General features: G+C 43.6%; 1 protein-coding gene across 2 annotated transcripts in view; it reads right to left on the reverse strand.

Moving 5' to 3' along the window:
* The window catches only part of LOC143288552 (tRNA (uracil-5-)-methyltransferase homolog A-like), a 29,626-nt gene that overhangs the window by 6,939 nt on the left and 4,290 nt on the right, over positions 1 to 18,397 (reverse strand). The window contains exons 5-13 of one of the 2 annotated variants that reach the window (XM_076597146.1): positions 16,731 to 16,797; positions 14,782 to 14,836; positions 13,829 to 13,908; positions 11,011 to 11,059; positions 8,984 to 9,047; positions 7,699 to 7,805; positions 6,686 to 6,835; positions 5,018 to 5,121; positions 3,652 to 3,703 (exon numbers count right to left, since the gene is read on the reverse strand). In XM_076597146.1, coding sequence (XP_076453261.1) covers positions 3,652 to 3,703; positions 5,018 to 5,121; positions 6,686 to 6,835; positions 7,699 to 7,805; positions 8,984 to 9,047; positions 11,011 to 11,059; positions 13,829 to 13,908; positions 14,782 to 14,836; positions 16,731 to 16,797 — 728 coding nt within the window. Of the gene's footprint in view, positions 1 to 3,651; positions 3,704 to 5,017; positions 5,122 to 6,685; positions 6,836 to 7,698; positions 7,806 to 8,983; positions 9,048 to 11,010; positions 11,060 to 13,828; positions 13,909 to 14,781; positions 14,837 to 16,730; positions 16,801 to 18,397 lie in introns of both variants that reach the window. The other variant, XM_076597145.1, reaches the window with a different exon arrangement.

An 18,397-nucleotide genomic window follows, 5' to 3' on the forward strand; every position in this document is an offset into this window, starting at 1 on the left:
AACCTGCCAACAGGACACTCAGACCGAATTATGTCCATGCGCCTCCCACTACGGAACAAACAGCATGCCACTCTGTTCAGCGTGTACGCTCCAACCCTCCAAGCGGACCCCACAGAAAAGGTCAAGTTTTACACTGATCTGCGCAACCTCGTTCAGAACACCCCTGCTGACGACAAGGTCATCATCCTTGGCGACTTCAATGCCAGAGTTGGCCAAGATTCAGAAGCCTGGAAAGGAGTCCTTGGCAAGCATGGCGTTGGTAATTGCAACGACAATGGGCGCCTTCTTCTCGAGTTCTGTGCAGAACAGCAATTTACCATCACCAACACCATTTTCCAGCAGAAGGACAGCCTGAAGACAACGTGGATGCATCCTCGGTCCAAACATTGGCACCTCATTGATTACATCCTGATGCGCCAGAGAGACGTACGAGACGTCCTACACACCCGAGTGATGCCCAGCGCGGAGTGTCATACTGACCACCGCCTCGTCCGCAGCAAGCTCAGGCTCCACTTCAAGCCCAAACCAAAGAAAGGAGGAGCTCCTAGGAAGAAATTCCAGGTCGGCAACTTTCAGTCAGCTGAAGTGAAAGCTGAATTCCAGGCGAAGCTTCAGGACAAACTTGAAGACCCCAGTTGCCCCACAGACCCCTCTCCAGAAGCACTATGGGCACAGCTGAAATCAGCCATCCTGCAGTCCTCTGAAGAAGTCCTAGGGTTCTCATCGAAAAAGAACAAGGACTGGTTTGACGAAAACAACCAGGAGATCCAAGAATTGCTGGCGAAGAAGAGATCAGCCCACCAGGCTCACCTTGCACAACCGTCTTGTCCGGTGAAGAAAGCAACCTTCCGGCTCATATGCAGCAACCTCCAGCGCAAGCTTCGTGAGATTCAAAATGGGTGGTGGACCAACCTGGCAGAGAGGGCTCAGCTTTGTGCAGACACTGGTGACTACCGGGGCTTATACGAAGCCTTGAAGGCGGTATACGGTCCCTCATACCAGGTCCAGAGTTCTTTGCGCAGCGCAGACGGCCAGGCGCTCTTCACAGACAAGACGTCGATCCTGAACAGGTGGTCGGAACATTTCCAGGCCCTCTTCAGCGCCAACCGCACGGTTCAAGACTCGGCAATTCTCCGCATCCCACAACAGCCAGTGAAATTACAACTGGACGAGCTACCAACCCTAGAAGAGACTGTCAAGGCCATTGAACAGCTGAAATGTGGCAAGGCAGCAGGGGTTGACGGAATTCCGCCGGAGGTGTGGAAGAATGGAGGCTCAGCACTACACTCCAAACTCCACAACCTCTTTGTCTGCTGCTGGGAGCAAGGCAAACTACCACAGGACCTCCGTGACGCAGTCATCATCACCCTGTATAAAAACAAGGGAGAAAAGTCGGACTGCTCCAACTACAGGGGGATAACTCTGCTCTCCATCGCAGGCAAGATCCTCGCCAGAGTCCTCCTAAATCGGCTGGTGCCTACTATCGCCGAAGAACATCTCCCAGAGAGTCAGTGTGGCTTTAGAGCCAACAGAGGCACCACTGACATGGTCTTCGTTCTCAGACAGCTACAAGAAAAATGTCGGGAACAGAACAAAGGACTGTATGCGACATTCGTCGATCTCACGAAAGCTTTCGACACCGTGAGCAGAAAAGGTCTGTGGGAGATCATGAAACGTCTAGGATGCCCCCCAAAATTCCTCAGCATGGTCATCCAACTACATGAGGAACAGCGTGGACAGGTCAGACACAGCAACGACCTTTCGGAGCCCTTCCCAATTGGAAATGGAGTGAAACAAGGTTGTGTCCTCGCGCCGACCCTCTTCACGATCTTCTTCAGCATGATGCTCCAACAGGCCACTGAAGATCTTGGCGACGACGACGGTATCTTCATCAGATACCGCACTGATGGCAGCCTATTCAACCTGAGGCGGCTACAGGCCCACACCAAGACACTGGAGCAACTCATCAGAGAGCTTCTGTTTGCCGACGATGCTGCCCTCGTCGCCCATACAGAAGCGGCCCTGCAGCGTATAACGTCCTGCTTCGCAGAGGCTGCGCAGCTCTTCGGCCTAGAAGTCAGTCTGAAAAAGACGGAAGTTCTCCACCAGCCTGCCCCACGGGAAGAATTCCACGCTCCTCACATCAACATCGGTGAGACAGAGCTGAAGTCGGTCCACCAGTTCAGCTACCTAGGCTGCACCATCTCGTCTGACGCCAAGATCGACAAGGAGATCGACAACAGACTTGCAAAGGCAAACAGCGCATTCGGCAGGCTGTACAAGAGAGTATGGAACAACAAACACCTGAAGAAAGACACAAAGATCAGCGTGTACAGAGCTGTTGTACTGCCCACCCTGTTGTATGGCTCCGAAACCTGGGTCACCTACCGGCACCACATACGACTGCTTGATCGCTTTCACCAGCGCTGCCTTCGCACCATCCTCAGCATCCACTGGAGTGACTACATCACAAATGTCGAGGTCCTGGAGCAGGCAAAGACTATCAGCATCGAGGCAGTGCTGCTAAAGACCCAGCTACGTTGGGCAGGGCACGTGTCCAGGATGGAGGACCACCGCCTGCCCAAGATCGCGCTGTATGGCGAACTGTCCACTGGCCACCGTGACAGAGGAGCACCCAAGAAGAGATACAAAGACTCCTTGAAGAAAGCTCTCGGTGCCTGTCACACTGACCATCGCCAGTGGTCCGCAGTAGCCGCTGATCGAGAGACCTGGCGACGCACCATCCACCAAGCTGTCTCCTCCTTCGAAAACAACCGCAGGGCCAGCCTTGAGGACAAATGCAGAAGGAGGAAGAACCACGACGCTGCAGCCGCGAACCCAGACCAGACTTTCCCATGCAACCGCTGCGGCCGACTCTGCTTTTCCCGCATTGGCCTTGTCAGCCATGAGCGTGCCTGCATCAGACATGGACAACGCCCTTCCTAGATCTTCGTCAGCGAAGCCAGGCCATGATGATGATGATGATGATGTATTGTAGAGTAGTGTATTGTAGTGTACTGTGCTGCTCTTTGTCACAACAGGTTTCTCTGCATGAAAATCGGGTTGCTCTCCCCACCAAGAGAATGTGTCGCTACAGTTTAGTGCCACAACCCCCTTTTTTTTCTTTCTTTTGTTTTCCTATCAAAGAGGATTTTCCTACAGAATTCTGGCAGGGAGATAAGGTAGGTCAAGGCCACACACTTTACAGGCTGAGTGTTCTGCTCCTAACTTTTGTGTCGAGTTTTACCTCTTTTACCCTGTGTTGGACTGCAATTCTTTTTTTTTTAGTGCAAGACAACCCTTTTGTCAGGTGTGTTAACAGTTTTTATGAGTAAGCTAAACACAACGCATCAGATTGTGTCACAGCAAGTACCGACAAAAAAACAACAACAAAAAACTGAAGAGGAAACTTCTCGTTACTTTACCACAACATTCACATGATTTTCCTTTTTTCCCTTTTTAATTGTAAGCATTTTGTTTCAAGGGAACAATTAAAAAAAAACAACAACAACCCATAACCAAATTATGTGCAATACAAAACAACATCAGCTAAACAATATGAGAGTATCTTTTTCAATAGGCACACGCTTCTTGCATATATGCAGAAACAATTTGACATTAAAAATCACAGGCAAAATAGGTATGTCTTACCCCATCTCCATAGATAAGTTCATAGGGCTCTTCTGACGTACTGTTGCTAGTTCTGCAATAGACATTTCACTTTTCACATTTTTTGATGATGTCATTCGACCATGAAAGAAGTCTGCATACTGACTAAAAATATGGATTATCCATTTATTTCATTAACACGTTTTTTTGTGTGTGTGTGTTACTTGTTCAAACGTATCACTTTCTTAACAAAACAATTTTAACAGATCCATTATTAATATTTAGTACCTACTGATGATAGGTGAGTGCATGTCTTTTGTGTGCACATGCACTATGCATGTGTGTGTATATATGTGAACTGCAACCATGCATCTGCAAGTACGCACAAACAAAATCAGTAAAGCATCAGTATATGTTGTGCACATACATTTGTATTTCACAGAAAAACAAACAGAAAAGAACACACACACACACACACACACACACACACACAAAACATGCATTGTACAGAAATGACAACAAGAAAAAAAGAAAAAAGAAATACTTGGTAATATAACAGCTCGGAAAATGTATATCTGCATTTCTAAAATAAGCTCACAACCACACAATCATTAAGAATGCAGGAACAGTAAAGGGAATTATTGCAGAAAACACACAAAAAAAGATTTGCCTGTATGTTTTAATCAGTTTTTAATGGGGATCCAACTGAACCAGTAAAGGAGTATTTCCCCATAAAAGCAACAAATCTGCATTACCTGACGCTCTTCCATGCAAGATAAAGATAAGATACAACTTTCTTGTTTGTTAATTCACAGAAATTTGTCTTTTGGCTGGAGAACGTTTGTATTTGTATTTGGATTTCTTATCACAACAGATTTCTCTGTGTGAAATTCAGGCTGCTCTCCCCAGGGAGAGCACGTCGCTACACTACAGCGCCACTCATTTTTTTGTATTTTTTCCTGCCTGCAGTTTTATTTGTTTTTCCTGTCGAAGTGGATTTTTCTACAGAATTGTGACAGGAACAACCCTTTTGTTGCCGTGGGTTCTTTTACATGCGCTAAGTGCATGCTGCACACGGGACCTCGGTTTATCGTCTCATCTGAATGACTTGCGTCCAGACCACCCACTCAAGGTCTAGTGGAGGGGGAGAAAACACCGTTGGCCGAGCCATGATTCGAACCAGCGCACTCAGATTCTCTCGCTTCCTAGGCGGACGCGTTACCTCCAGGCCATCACTCCACTTGGATGTAACACCAAACAAACACACCGCAATCACGACACACACACACATTTTCAATGACTTTGCCATTCCAGAGGGACTGAAGTAAAATCAGACCAAAAGGATCAAACAAACAAACAAACAAACAAAATCCTCCACAGGCATGTGTTTGACACTGAGCTGACTCACTTGGCGGAACAGGGCCGGAAAAAGAAGGTGGACACGCTGGCTGCCTTTCCTTCTCCTTCTGTGAAGTATTTGTGGATGGATTCCTTTTCGGCTTCCATCTGTTCCTGTGTATGAATAATAAATAAATACATAAATAAGGAAAGAAAGAAAGAAACATGCTAATTCCATCTGTTCCCGGGTAAAAAAAGAAAGAAAGAAAGAAAACATTCTGCTTCTATTCATTCCTGATTAAAATTAATAAAGAAAGACAGAAAGAAACAAATGAACAAATGAATAAGTACATAATCAGATAAAATTTTACCCAGTTATTTTACAATTTTGACTGTAAATGTCAAAACACTGAATATTTCAACAACAACAACAAAAAGACAGTATCAACAAAACCTTTCCACAATTTTTCATCTACTTTTTTTTTTCTTTTTTTTTTGAGGAAAGATTTAGATGACAAATCACTAACACAAATGAAGCCTGACTGGATGACACAGGAAACGAATGATGAGCGCCCAAAGACAGCTGTCAGTCACCTCTACCCAGGTAGGCAGCCTGTTGTACAAATGACTTCGTGTCTGTAAAGTGCTAAGGGCTTGGTCTCTGACTGAGGACAGGTGCTATAGAAGTATCCGTATCACTCATTCAGTACCTTTCTGGTGGTGTTCACGGCAAATTATCACCTTCGTGGTGTGGTTAACGATATATCATTACCTTTGTGGTGGTGTTGACGAGACATCATTACCTCTGTGGTGGTGCTGACGAGACATCATTACCTCTGTGGTGGTGCTGACGAGACATCATTACCTCTGTGGTGGTGCTGACGAGACATCATTACCTCTTTACCTCTGTGGTGGTGTTGATGAGACATCATTACCTCTTTACCTCTGTGGTGGTGCTGATGAGACATCATTACCTCTTTACCTCTGTGGTGGTGTTGATGAGACATCATTACCCCTTTACCTCTGTGGTGGTGCTGACGAGACATCATTACCTCTGTGGTGGTGCTGACGAGACATCATTACCTCTGTGGTGGTGCTGACGAGACATCATTACCTCTTTACCTCTGTGGTGGTGCTGACGAGACATCATTACCTCTTTACCTCTGTGGTGGTGCTGACGAGACATCATTACCTCTGTTGTGGTGCTGATGAGACATCATCACCTCTTTACCTCTGTGGTGGTGCTGACGAGACATCATTACCTCTTTACCTCCGTGGTGGTGCTGACGAGACATCATTACCTCTGTGGTGGTGCTGACGAGACATCATTACCTCTGTGGTGGTGCTGACGAGACATCATTACCTCTGTGGTGGTGCTGATGAGACATCATTACCTCTGTGGTGGTGCTGATGAGACATCATTACCTCTGTGGTGGTGTTGACGAGACATCATTACCTCTTTACCTGTGGTGGTGCTGACGAGACATCATTACCTCTGTGGTGGTGCTGACGAGACATCATTACCTCTGTGGTGGTGCTGACGAGACATCATTACCTCTGTGGTGGTGTTGACGAGACATCATTACCTCTGTGGTGGTGCTGACGAGACATCATTACCTCTGTGGTGGTGTTGACAACATATCATTACCTTCGTGATGGTGATGAACACACATTACCTTTGTGGTGGTGTTGATGACAAATCAATACCTTCTTGGTGGTGTTAACGACAAATCATTACCTTCGTGGTGTTGTTGACGACAAACTCAGCCACAGCCAGCGTGCCTCCTTCGCCCCGTGTTGTTCGCACGGTCAGCTGTCGCCAGTGGCCGCAGTGCGTGCGGTGGTTGAACGGGGGGTACAGACTCTGGCGGACGTACTTCTCAAAGCTCTGCAGCACAAGTACCCATCAGTTCAGTTCAGTTCTGTCAATTCTGGCTCACAGCCCAGCCAATCAGAATCTTCTTCTTCAGAACACATCTCAATGAAATAAACCATTAATAATTCGGAAATATGACTCGATTCGGGATGACTTACAACCTGTTACTGGTATGACTGTGAAGATTTTTTTTCATACTATGTTTAAGCCAATTTTGATATTGCCAGACGAAGTATTTCCAGAGAAAATGGCAATGTTAAAGTTTACCATGGACACGCAGACAAACACACACACACAGACAACCGAACACCCGGTTAAAACATAGACTCACTTTGTTTACACAAGTGAGTAAAAAATAAAACATAGACTCACTTTGTTTACACAAGTAAGTCAATGATGAAAAGACATGAAAAATCAGAGAACATAACCTGTTCATACAAACAATTACACACACATGCATAAATACAATTACACACACACACAAACACCCACACTCACATATACACAAACACATGCTGCATGCACAAGTGCATGCACACAGACACAGACACAGACACACAGACATACATCCTCACACTTTCATACTCACATCCATACACAAACCACTAATGCAAGCCGACACACAAAGACACATGCACACCCAAATACACACACACACACATCCAAACACACACACAAACATACACATGCACACACGCACCCAAACACACACACACACACACACGCACCCAAACACACACACTCACCCACCCAAACACACACACACCCAAACACACGCACACACCTAAACACACACACACACCCAAACACACATACAAACATACACCCACACACAACACACGAACATACACACACACACACGAACACAAACCTACCTCCACCACCACTTTGGAATGTGGTGAGATGATGGAGATTTCAGAGGGACTTCCCACACCATCCGTCCCGTCCTTGTACAACCCAAACCGGAACCCCACCACTATCTCTGCACACGCCACCGTCACCTCACTGAGCTTCTCTTGTTTGATTGTTATCATAATTACTGTTAGTAGTCTTCTTCTTCTTCTTATCATTATTATTGTTGTTTTTTTATTATATTTTTTTTTTATCATCATTATTATTGTTATCATCATCATCACTATCATTATTACTTCTTCTTCTTCTGCGTTCACTCGTATGCACACGAGTGGGTTTTTACATGTATGACCGTTTTTACCCCGCCATGTAGGCAGCCACATGCTGGGTATGTTCTTGTTTCCATAACCCACCGAACGCTGACATGGATTACAGGATCTTTAACGTGCGTATTTGATCTTCTGCTTGCATACACACACGAAGGGGGTTCAGGCACTAGCAGGTCTGCACATATGTTGACCTGGGAGATCGTAAAAATCTCCACCCTTTACCCACCAGGCACCGTCAACGTGATTCGAACCCGGGACCCTCAGATTGACAGTCCAACGCTTTAACCACTCGGCTATTGCGCCCGTCTATCATTATTACAAATATTGCTATCATTATGATTCTTCTTCTTCTTATTGTTATTATTGTATGGCTGTCAGTTGTGTCCGACTGTGACCATCAGCACAGCAGAAGAGGTAACTGCTGTCCTGGCTATCTGGGCTACAATCTGATTATAGTGGAGAGTGCCTTGCGCAAGTTACATCCCCACTCTAATAACAATAATGATGATACTACCACTACTACTAGTTACTATTGTCATTATCATTATTTCTATTACCATTAACATTGATGCTTATTCAATGTCCATCTTCAGTCAGAAGTCAGGCATCTGCATGGCAGATGTGGTGTAGCGTATATGGATTTGTCCGAATGCAGCGACGCCTCCTTGAGCTACTGAAACTGAAAACTGAAACTTCAGTCAGAGACCAAACTCTTAGCTCTTTACAGAGTCATTTCAGCCAACTGACAGCTGTAGTCATTCGTTTCCCGTGTCATTCAGTTCTGCTTCAGTCACGTGCACACATACACAAGGTATATATGAGTGGACTTTTTCTGCAAAATTTTGCCAGAGAAAACCCTTTTGTTGCCGTGAGTTCTTTAACATGCGCTAAATGCATGCTGCACACCCCAACATGAGACAAAGGGCAAGCAACCACACACCCTAACGTAAAACGAAGGGCAAACAGCCAATCAACTCACCACTTCCATCCTCACTGCGTCCAATGGAAAACTCCGACTTGTTGCGGTATCCTTCCATCACCGGCTGCAACAAACAGTGATGAACAACATCATTCAGAACAGCTGGTAAGGGTGATTTCTTCTCTTTCTGTGCTTCTGGGCTACAAATCCCACATCCACTTGGATCGACAATGGGCTTTTACATGCTTGACCATTCTACCTCACCATACAGTACACTGTATTTTGGGGTGTGCTTGCGTTTCAATAACCTGTCAAACACCGACTCCGATTACAGATCTTTGATGTGCAGATTTGATCTTTTGCATTTGTATACACAGGAGAGGGAATCAGAGCGTTTGAAGATCTGCACATATGTTAACCTAGGAAATATGAAAACCCCCACTCTTGACTCACTTAGTACTGCCATTCAGCTCCCCTGACTTTCCCCACAGACAACCTATTTGTTTGGGTAAGAAATAAAACTGCCAAAAACAAATGTTAGAATTTATGAACTGAAAACTTCCAAACTGATCAGTAATATAACGAGTTAGTTGGGGACAAAATTAAAAGCTTCCTCCCTTCTTATGCTATCATACAGTGAGATGAAGAAAGTATCCATATTTTTTGTTTGAAATTTGCACAAACTGATGACTTGCAAACAAATCCAGGAAAGCACAAAGAGTTTGAAAAAGTTTAAATTCAGATCATTATATAGCCACGATAGGGCCCCTTCATCTAATTCTGTTAACGCGCACTGTTCACGTGAATCAGCCACCGTGAAAATAACTCTCTGCTTGCGAGCACAGCAACACACGCTGCATTTATTGGTTGCAATGCAGTGGAGAGTGGAAAGGTCAGTTAAAATATTCTTAGCTCATAATGTCATTATGGAAATTAGATGCCACTCCAAAAATTCTAAACTATCTACGGCCCGAACTAGAGCCCTTCATCTGAAAGGGTTGTAAACAGTAGGGCACCGATTGGGGCCTTTTGTCCTAAATGAGTTAATCCACCAGGCATGACATCTGGATTGAACCCAAGACCCTGAGACTGAAAGCCCAATGCTTTTACCATTCAACAATTGTGCCCATTATTTGGGTGTTTATACATATGTTAAATGTGAATTGCCAAGGATCGCTGTGCATCGCCAAGGCCAGCTCCGCTTTTGGCAGACTCAACAACAGGCTGTGGAACAACAAAGGCATCAGGCTCAGCACCAAAAAATCAAAGCCTACAGAGCTGTTGTGCTGACCACCTTGTTGTACTGCTGTGAAACATGGACGACATATCGCCGTCACATTCAACAACTTGAGCAGTTTCACCAGAGATGCCTATGAAAGATCCTCAGCATAAAGTGGCATGACAGGGTCTCCAACCTCCAGGTCCTAGAGAGGAGCGGCCTGCCCAGCATCAAAAGCCTGCTAATCCTGTGCCAGCTATGCTGGACAGGACACATTGTCTGCATGACAGACAGCAGGATCCCGAAGATGCTTTTGTATGGCCAGCTGAAGGAAGGCCACTGCAAACTTGGAAGACCCTGCAAGCACTTCAAGGACAAACCTCAAAGCCTGTGACATAGAAATTGCTTCCTGGGAAACTGATGCCCTTGATCATTCTTGCTGGAGGATGCTGTGCTCTAGTGGCATAAAGACGTTTGAAAACAAGAGAATGCTGGCCATTAAGGAGAAGCGTGAGCGAAGGAAGCAGGGCTCAACTTCTGGAGACGGTTTCCCTTGCAACACCTGTGGGAAGTGCTGCGCATCCAGAATCGGACTCTTCTCCCATATGAGGACACACACCGACAGATAAGTCAGCCTGCCTACTCATCCGTCAGTCCGACGGAAGACTCTATCATCAAATGTGAAGATCCATGAGACTGGGCTAAAACCTTGTCCAGTATCAAAAAGGAAATTCATAATATGTTGTTATATGGATGCTCCTACAAAATGAATCCATGGAAGTTGATCCAACAGACTGTCATTAAAAAAAAAAGAAAGAACAAACTACAAAAATAATAATTGGCTGTATAATTCCAAAATAATACTCACAGAAGATATGATTTCTTCAAGGGGGCAACACATCCCATCGTTTTCTTTCCTGAAACATGCACCCACGCACACATACATGCGCGCGCGCACACACACACACACACCACACATACAAGCATCAATCAGCAAATATAACAATGAACAGCACCAAATGGTACACCAACTATTTACTGGTGAGAACAAAAATAAACAACATAAAATAGACAAAATGAAAAATAGATATCAATAGAAATGTATCTTCCCTCCCTCCCTCCCTCCCTCCAACCTACACTTTTCCCTTGTCTTCACGTAAAAAACAACAACAACAACAACCAAACCATGCATATAGTATATTTATGTAAAGTTTTCAAACATCTCAAAGTATTTCATTGTAACATATCAAACAAACACCACAGAAGAACACACACACACACACAAGAACACACACACACACACACACACGCACGCACGCACGCACACGCACGCACACACAAGAATACACACACACAAGAACACACATACACACACACAAAAAACACACACACACAAGAACACACATACACACAAACACACACACGTGCGCGTGCACACACACACAAGAACACACATACACACAAAAAAAACCCCACACACACACAAGAACACACACACAAACACACACACAGAGAAGAAACAGACAAGGATCCATAGAATACAGAGCAAGGACAGGAGTGCCTTATTCATGTAGAGACCACTTGAAAAGGGAACTTTTTTACATCTGTCTGGGGGGACCAACAAAGAGTGGTGTGGGAGTAGTGCCACTGAAAAGGTTCTGATCGTAAGGCAGCACACACACACGCACACACACACACACACACAAACACAAGCCTCGTCATAGAGCCAGACTGAGTGAACTTCTTCTTCTTCTTCTGCGTTCACTCGTATGCACACGAGTGGGCTTTTACGTGTATGACCGTTTTTTACCCCGCCATGTAGGCAGCCATACTCCGTTTTCGGGGGTGTGCATGCTGGGTATGTTCTTGTTTCCATAACCCACCGAACACCGACATGGATTACAGGATCTTTAATGTGCGTATTTGATCTTCTGCTTGCATATACACACGAAGGGGGTTCAGGCACTAGCAGGTCTGCACATATGTTGACCTGGGAGATCGGAAAAATCTCCACCCTTTACCCACCAGGCGCCGTCACCGTGATTCGAACCCGGGACCCTCAGATTGACAGTCCAACGCTTTAACCACTCGGCTATTGCGCCCGTCACTGAGTAAACAATCCTGCTCCTTGTCTCTGTAGTTCAGTCAGTCTGCAATGACCTTCTCAGAGCTTCAGACAGAAACAGTGAGAAAAAAAGTGATGCTGAACGAGAGAGAAAGACAGAATGATTGTCAGACAGAAAGGAAAAGAGAGATATACATCACAGCGAGAGAGAGAGAGAGAGAGAGACTGAGAGAGAGAAAGACAGACAGACAGACAGACAGAGACCGAGAGAGAGAGAGAGAAACAGTAAATGAGTAAAAAATAAGTGAAAGGTGAGAGAAACAGATTTAAAGACAGAAGAAGAAGAAGAAGAAGTAGAGAGAGAGAGAGAGAGAGAGAGAGAGAGAGAGAGAGAGAGAGAGAGAGAGAGAGAGAGAGAGAAACAGCAAATGAGTAGAGAATAAGTGAAAGGTGAGAGAAACAGATTTAAAGACAGAAGAACAAGACAGAGAGAGAGAGAGAGAGAGAGAGAGAGAGAGAGAGAGAAACAGTAAATGAGTAGAGAATAAGTGAAAGGTGAGAGAAACAGATTTAAAGACAGAAGAACAAGACAGAGAGAGAGAGAGAGAGAGAGAGAGAGAGAGAGAGAGAGAGAGAGAGAGAGAGGCAGAGAAAAAAACACATAACTCATCAACTGTAGCAGCGTACAGCCTTTCTTCAAAAAAATAATTTCTTCTATTTTTCCCTGAACAAAAAGTAAGACATCCTTTCCCTATGCACCAAAGGTATCATCACAACAACAGAAACAAGACAAAAAAGAAACGCCACATTTTACCAAGCTTTCAGTACACAGAAATACTACCAAGAAAATCTGAGGCAGTTTTCAGGAATGATTAAAACAAACACAATCAAGAAATGAAGAAGTGTTAACACTTACCGTGCCTTCATGAACTGGTCTCTTATTTAAAACAAACACAACCAAGAAACGAAGAAGCGTCAACAATCACCGTGCCTTCATGAACTGGTCTCTTATTTAAAACAAACACACAACCAAGAAACGAAGAAGTGTCAACACTCACCGTGCCTTCATGAACTGGTCTCTTATTTAAAACAAACACAACCAAGAAACGAAGAAGTTTCAACACTTACCGTGCCTTCATGAACTGGTCTCTTATTTTAAACAAACACAATCAAGAAATGAAGAAGCGTCAACACTCACCGTGCCTTCATGAACTGGTCTCTTATTTAAAACAAACACAATCAAGAAATGAAGAAGCGTCAACACTCACCGTGCCTTCATGAACTGGTCTCTTATTAAAAGCAAACACAATCAAGAAACGAAGAAGCTTCAACACTTACCGTGCCTTCATGAACTGGTCTCTTATTTAAAACAAACACACACTCAAGAAACGAAGAAGTGTCAACACTCACCGTGCCTTCATGAACTGGTCTCTTATTTAAAACAAACACAATCAAGAAACAAAGAAGCTTCAACACTCACCGTGCCTTCATGAACTGGTCTCTTATTTAAAACAACACACAATCAAGAAATGAAGAAGCGTCAACACTCACCGTGCCTTCATGAACTGGTCTCTTATTTTAAACAAACACAACCAAGAAACGAAGAAGCTTCAACACTCACCGTGCCTTCATGAACTGGTCTCTAATATCTCCATGAAAGGCGACTGCTCTCAGTGCCTCCTTAGCTTTCGTGGTCTTCCGCTGGACACGCATTGTAAAAAGAAAGTAACCTTTTCTGCAGCTATTTGAATATGTGGAGCTCAAACTGGGGTGTGCAACAGACAGTCAGACAGACATATGAAGAAACATACAGTTGAAAGCACTGAGAGAGAGAGAGAGAGAGAGAGAGAGAGACAGAGAGAGAGAGAGAGAGAGAATGAATGAATGAATCTTTATTTTCCAACGGTGAAGACATTAGCACTTTAGCCGACTTACACATCTGCCGTTGATCTAAGAAATACACAAACACATAAATGTTGCTATACTTAATACATGTATAATGTACAAGTATAGCACAGTGTCAAACTGAGAGACACAACATCGCTGTAGAGAGAGAGATGCACACACACACACACACACACACACACACACACACACACACAGAAAGAGAAGTGTACATCAAATAAAAACACGTCATACTTCATACACAGTTTTTTTTCAAATCACACCAGTCATTCTTGAAAAAACTCTATGAACCAAAAATGTTGATATGCCTTTTATAGTATTTTAACAGTTTTTTGGGTTTTTTTATTTGTGTGTGTGTGTGTGTGTGTGTGTGTGTGCGTTTGACTTACACAGAAAAAAAAACCCACCCCAAAAAACTCAACCCCAACTCAACACAAAAGTTTCAATTTCAGTTTTACAAGGAGGCGTCAAAACATGCAGACTGATCCATACATGGCCACACTACATCCGCTTAAAATGAAAACAAAACAGAAAAGGAAAGGAAAAGTGAAGCAGATGCCTGCCCTGCGCATAATCCCAACACACTGGTCAGGCCATCAGAACAACAAAGAAGCCCAGGGGAGGAAGAAGAAGAAGTAGTAGTGGTAAAGTAAACAAACAGCACCTTACCTTGAGCTGCTCGTCATAGGGAACTTCCCACAGAGGTTCTACACAGGACCGTAACCTGCCAACAGTCCTTTTCAACATCACCGTTCAATCATACAGCGCTGGGCAACAGTCCATCTCTACATCACCATTCAATCATACAGCACAGGACAACAGTCCATCTCTACATCACCATTCAATCATACAGCGCAACAGTCCATCTCAACATCACCATTCAATCATACAACACTGGACAACAGTCCATCTCAACATCACCATTCAATCATACAGCACTGGGCAACAGTCCATCTCAACATCACCATTCAATCATACAACACTGGACAACAGTCCATCTCAACATCACCATTCAATCATACAGCGCAACAGTCCATCTCAACATCACCATTCAATCATACAACACAGGACAACAGTCCATCTCTACATCACCATTCAATCATACAACACAGGACAACAGTCCATCTCTACATCACCATTCAATCATACAACACAGGACAATAACCTGCCAACAGTCCTTTTCAACATCACCAATCAGTCATACAACACAGGACAACAGTCCATCTCTACATCACCATTCAATCATACAACACAGGACAACAGTCCATCTCTACATCACCATTCAATCATACAACACAGGACAACAGTCCATCTCTACATCACCATTCAATCATACAACACAGGACAACAGTCCATCTCAACATCACCATTCAATCATACAGCACAGGACAACAGTCCATCTCTACATCACCATTCAATCATACAGCACAGGACAACAGTCCATCTCTACATCACCATTCAATCATACAGCACAGGACAACAGTCCATCACAACATCACCATTCAATCATACAGCACAGGACAACAGTCCATCACTACATCACCATTCAATCATACAACTCAGGACAGCAGTCCATCTCTACATCACCATTCAATCATACAACACAGGACAACAGTCCATCTCTACATCACCATTCAATCATACAACACAGGACAACTCTCCATCTCTACATCACCATTCAATCATACAGCACAGGACAACAGTCCATCTCTTCATCACCATTCAATCATACAACACTGGACAACAGTCCATCTCAACATCACCATTCAATCATACAACACTGGACAACAGTCCATCTCAACATCACCATTCAATCATACAACACTGGACAACAGTCCATCTCTACATCACCATTCAATCATACAACACTGGACAACAGTCCATCTCAACATCACCACTCAATCACACGACACAAAACGAAAAAAAGACAAAAAGTCACAGATGTAAAAGCTGCTGGGAGCTGCAGCCCATGAATGCAGAAGGAAGAGGACTAACAACTGTTATTAACTCTAATTCATAACAATCAATCCACTAGTACAAAAACTACTACAGCATATGTAACAGTTCAAAAGGTTCAAAGAGACAAGTATTTTGTACTAGTATACTATTTACCTTTCTATAGTTCCTCTTCACTAAAGAAAGGTGATTTTGCTGAACGTTTGCACGTCCTGCCTTGATTAAATTTGGTGTTCTGAACGATTCTTTGTTTGTTGTATTTTCCACACATGCTGCAGCCATTTTGTTTGTGATTGGATCTGACTGGTTGGTGAGCTGCCTGGTTGACTGGCTGGCCAAATTAGGGTGATCAGGCTGAGTAAGGTGGGGATGGGTTGGGACGTTCACTGAACTACTTGCTAGCTTGCTCTGACAATCACCTGATACATGTAAACAGTGACATCTAGATCATATGTCTAGCTGAAGTTCACAACAAGTACACACCTTATCTCAGTTCACACATCTATGACTGAAGTTCACAACAAACTATGTTCTGTACACACCTGATTGTAGTTCACACACATGCTGAACTGATAGTCACAACAAACAGTTTTGTGCTACACACCTGGTTGTAGTTCACACACGTTTAACGAAGGTCACGACAAACAGTTTTCTGCACACACCTGGTTGTCGGAGGCACACTGCTGTCCTGTCTTGGCTTCTTGGCATTCTCTGCAGTTTCCGCTGAATCTGCTGGAACAATAACAACTCAGATCCAAAAAAAAGTCAGTAACAATAAGAACAACAACAATAATAAATGAAACAAACATTCTTTTTTTTATAATACTGACATGTTTGCTGCTGGCGTACAGGGGCTGCTTAAAAGCAAAGTGTGTGTTTTAATACGGAAACAAAGTATTAAACAAACAAACAAAACCATCAAAATGCCAACTAGGTAACATGCACCATACAGAAATAATATCATCCATGAAAATCACAATCATAACTGTGATGAAAACCAAGAGACTGCAGGGTGGAAGGTCAGAGGTTCAAGCCAAAACAGGGGTGTGCATGCTGGGTATAGTATTGTTCCCATAACCAACCAAACGCTGACATGGATTACAGGATCAGTAATGAGCGTATTTGTTCTTTTGTATTCGGTTCAGGCACTAGCAGATCTGCACATCTGCTGACCTGAGATCATGAAGATATCCACCCTTAACCCACCAAGCACCGCATCCAGGATTCAAACCAAGAACCCTAAGATTGAAAGTCCAATGCTTACCTGTTGTGTCAACAGGCTCAAATCAAAGACTGGGACCACACAGTCTACTGTTATCCATTTCACAGACGTACCACCATGAGTTTTTCATGTTACCTGACCACATGTGTCTGTAACTCTAAGGGCATGATTGTTTCCTAATTAGGTGTCTGTAACTCTAAGGGCATGATTGTTTCCTAATTAGGTGTCTGTAACTCTAAGGGCATGATTGTTTCCTAATTAGGTGTCTGTAACTCTAAGGGCATGATTGTTTCCTAATTAGGTGTCTGTAACTCTAAGGGCATGATTGTTTCCTAATTAGGTGTCTGTAACTCTAAGGGCATGATTTGTTTCCTAATTAGGTGTCTGTAACTCTAAGGGCATGATTGTTTCCTAATTTGGTGTCTGTAACTCTAAGGGCATGATTGTTTCCTAATTAGGTGTCTGTAACTCTAAGAGCATGATTGTTTCCCAATGGTCATCAATGGTTTGATAATCAGGTGCTACTCAACACAGTCAAAGTGACTCAGCAGCAGTGCAGGTTCTCTTCTTGTGGGTGGCCTGTAGGTGACAAGACACTGACAGTTTCATGGGAACTGTTGGCAATGTATTGTAAAACACGTCCACCTGCATGGGACTGCATGTGCATGAGGAATCTGAAAGAGCGGTGTTGATGTAATGTCACTGGGGACAGCATGGAATTCGGATTTAAAACAAATTAAGAACAGATACCATTGGATGCAAAGAACATATTCAATATTCACAAAAACAATGGCACAGTGCATCAGTTCAACATATTGAAAAATAGAAGCTGGACCGAAGTAGAAGAGATCTGCATACATATATGTTTTTTTTTCTTTTAATAAAGATAAATGTATATATCTCAGCAGTAAGCAAGCTCAAATTGGTTCAGTCAAGAAAAGGCTTTTCTCTGTCCTTTAACTCACATACGTTATATTCAATTTCACTCTCTTTTTTTTCGGTCAGTCTGTGCGACATTAAGGTTTATGCCTTTCAATTTCATGTTTGATTTGTTGATACAGTGAATATGAGATTAAAATGAAACTGTAAACATTATCATGATAAAAT

Source organism: Babylonia areolata, chromosome 12, assembly GCF_041734735.1.
Source record: "Babylonia areolata isolate BAREFJ2019XMU chromosome 12, ASM4173473v1, whole genome shotgun sequence".
Classification (NCBI taxonomy): Eukaryota; Metazoa; Mollusca; class Gastropoda; order Neogastropoda; family Buccinidae; genus Babylonia; species Babylonia areolata.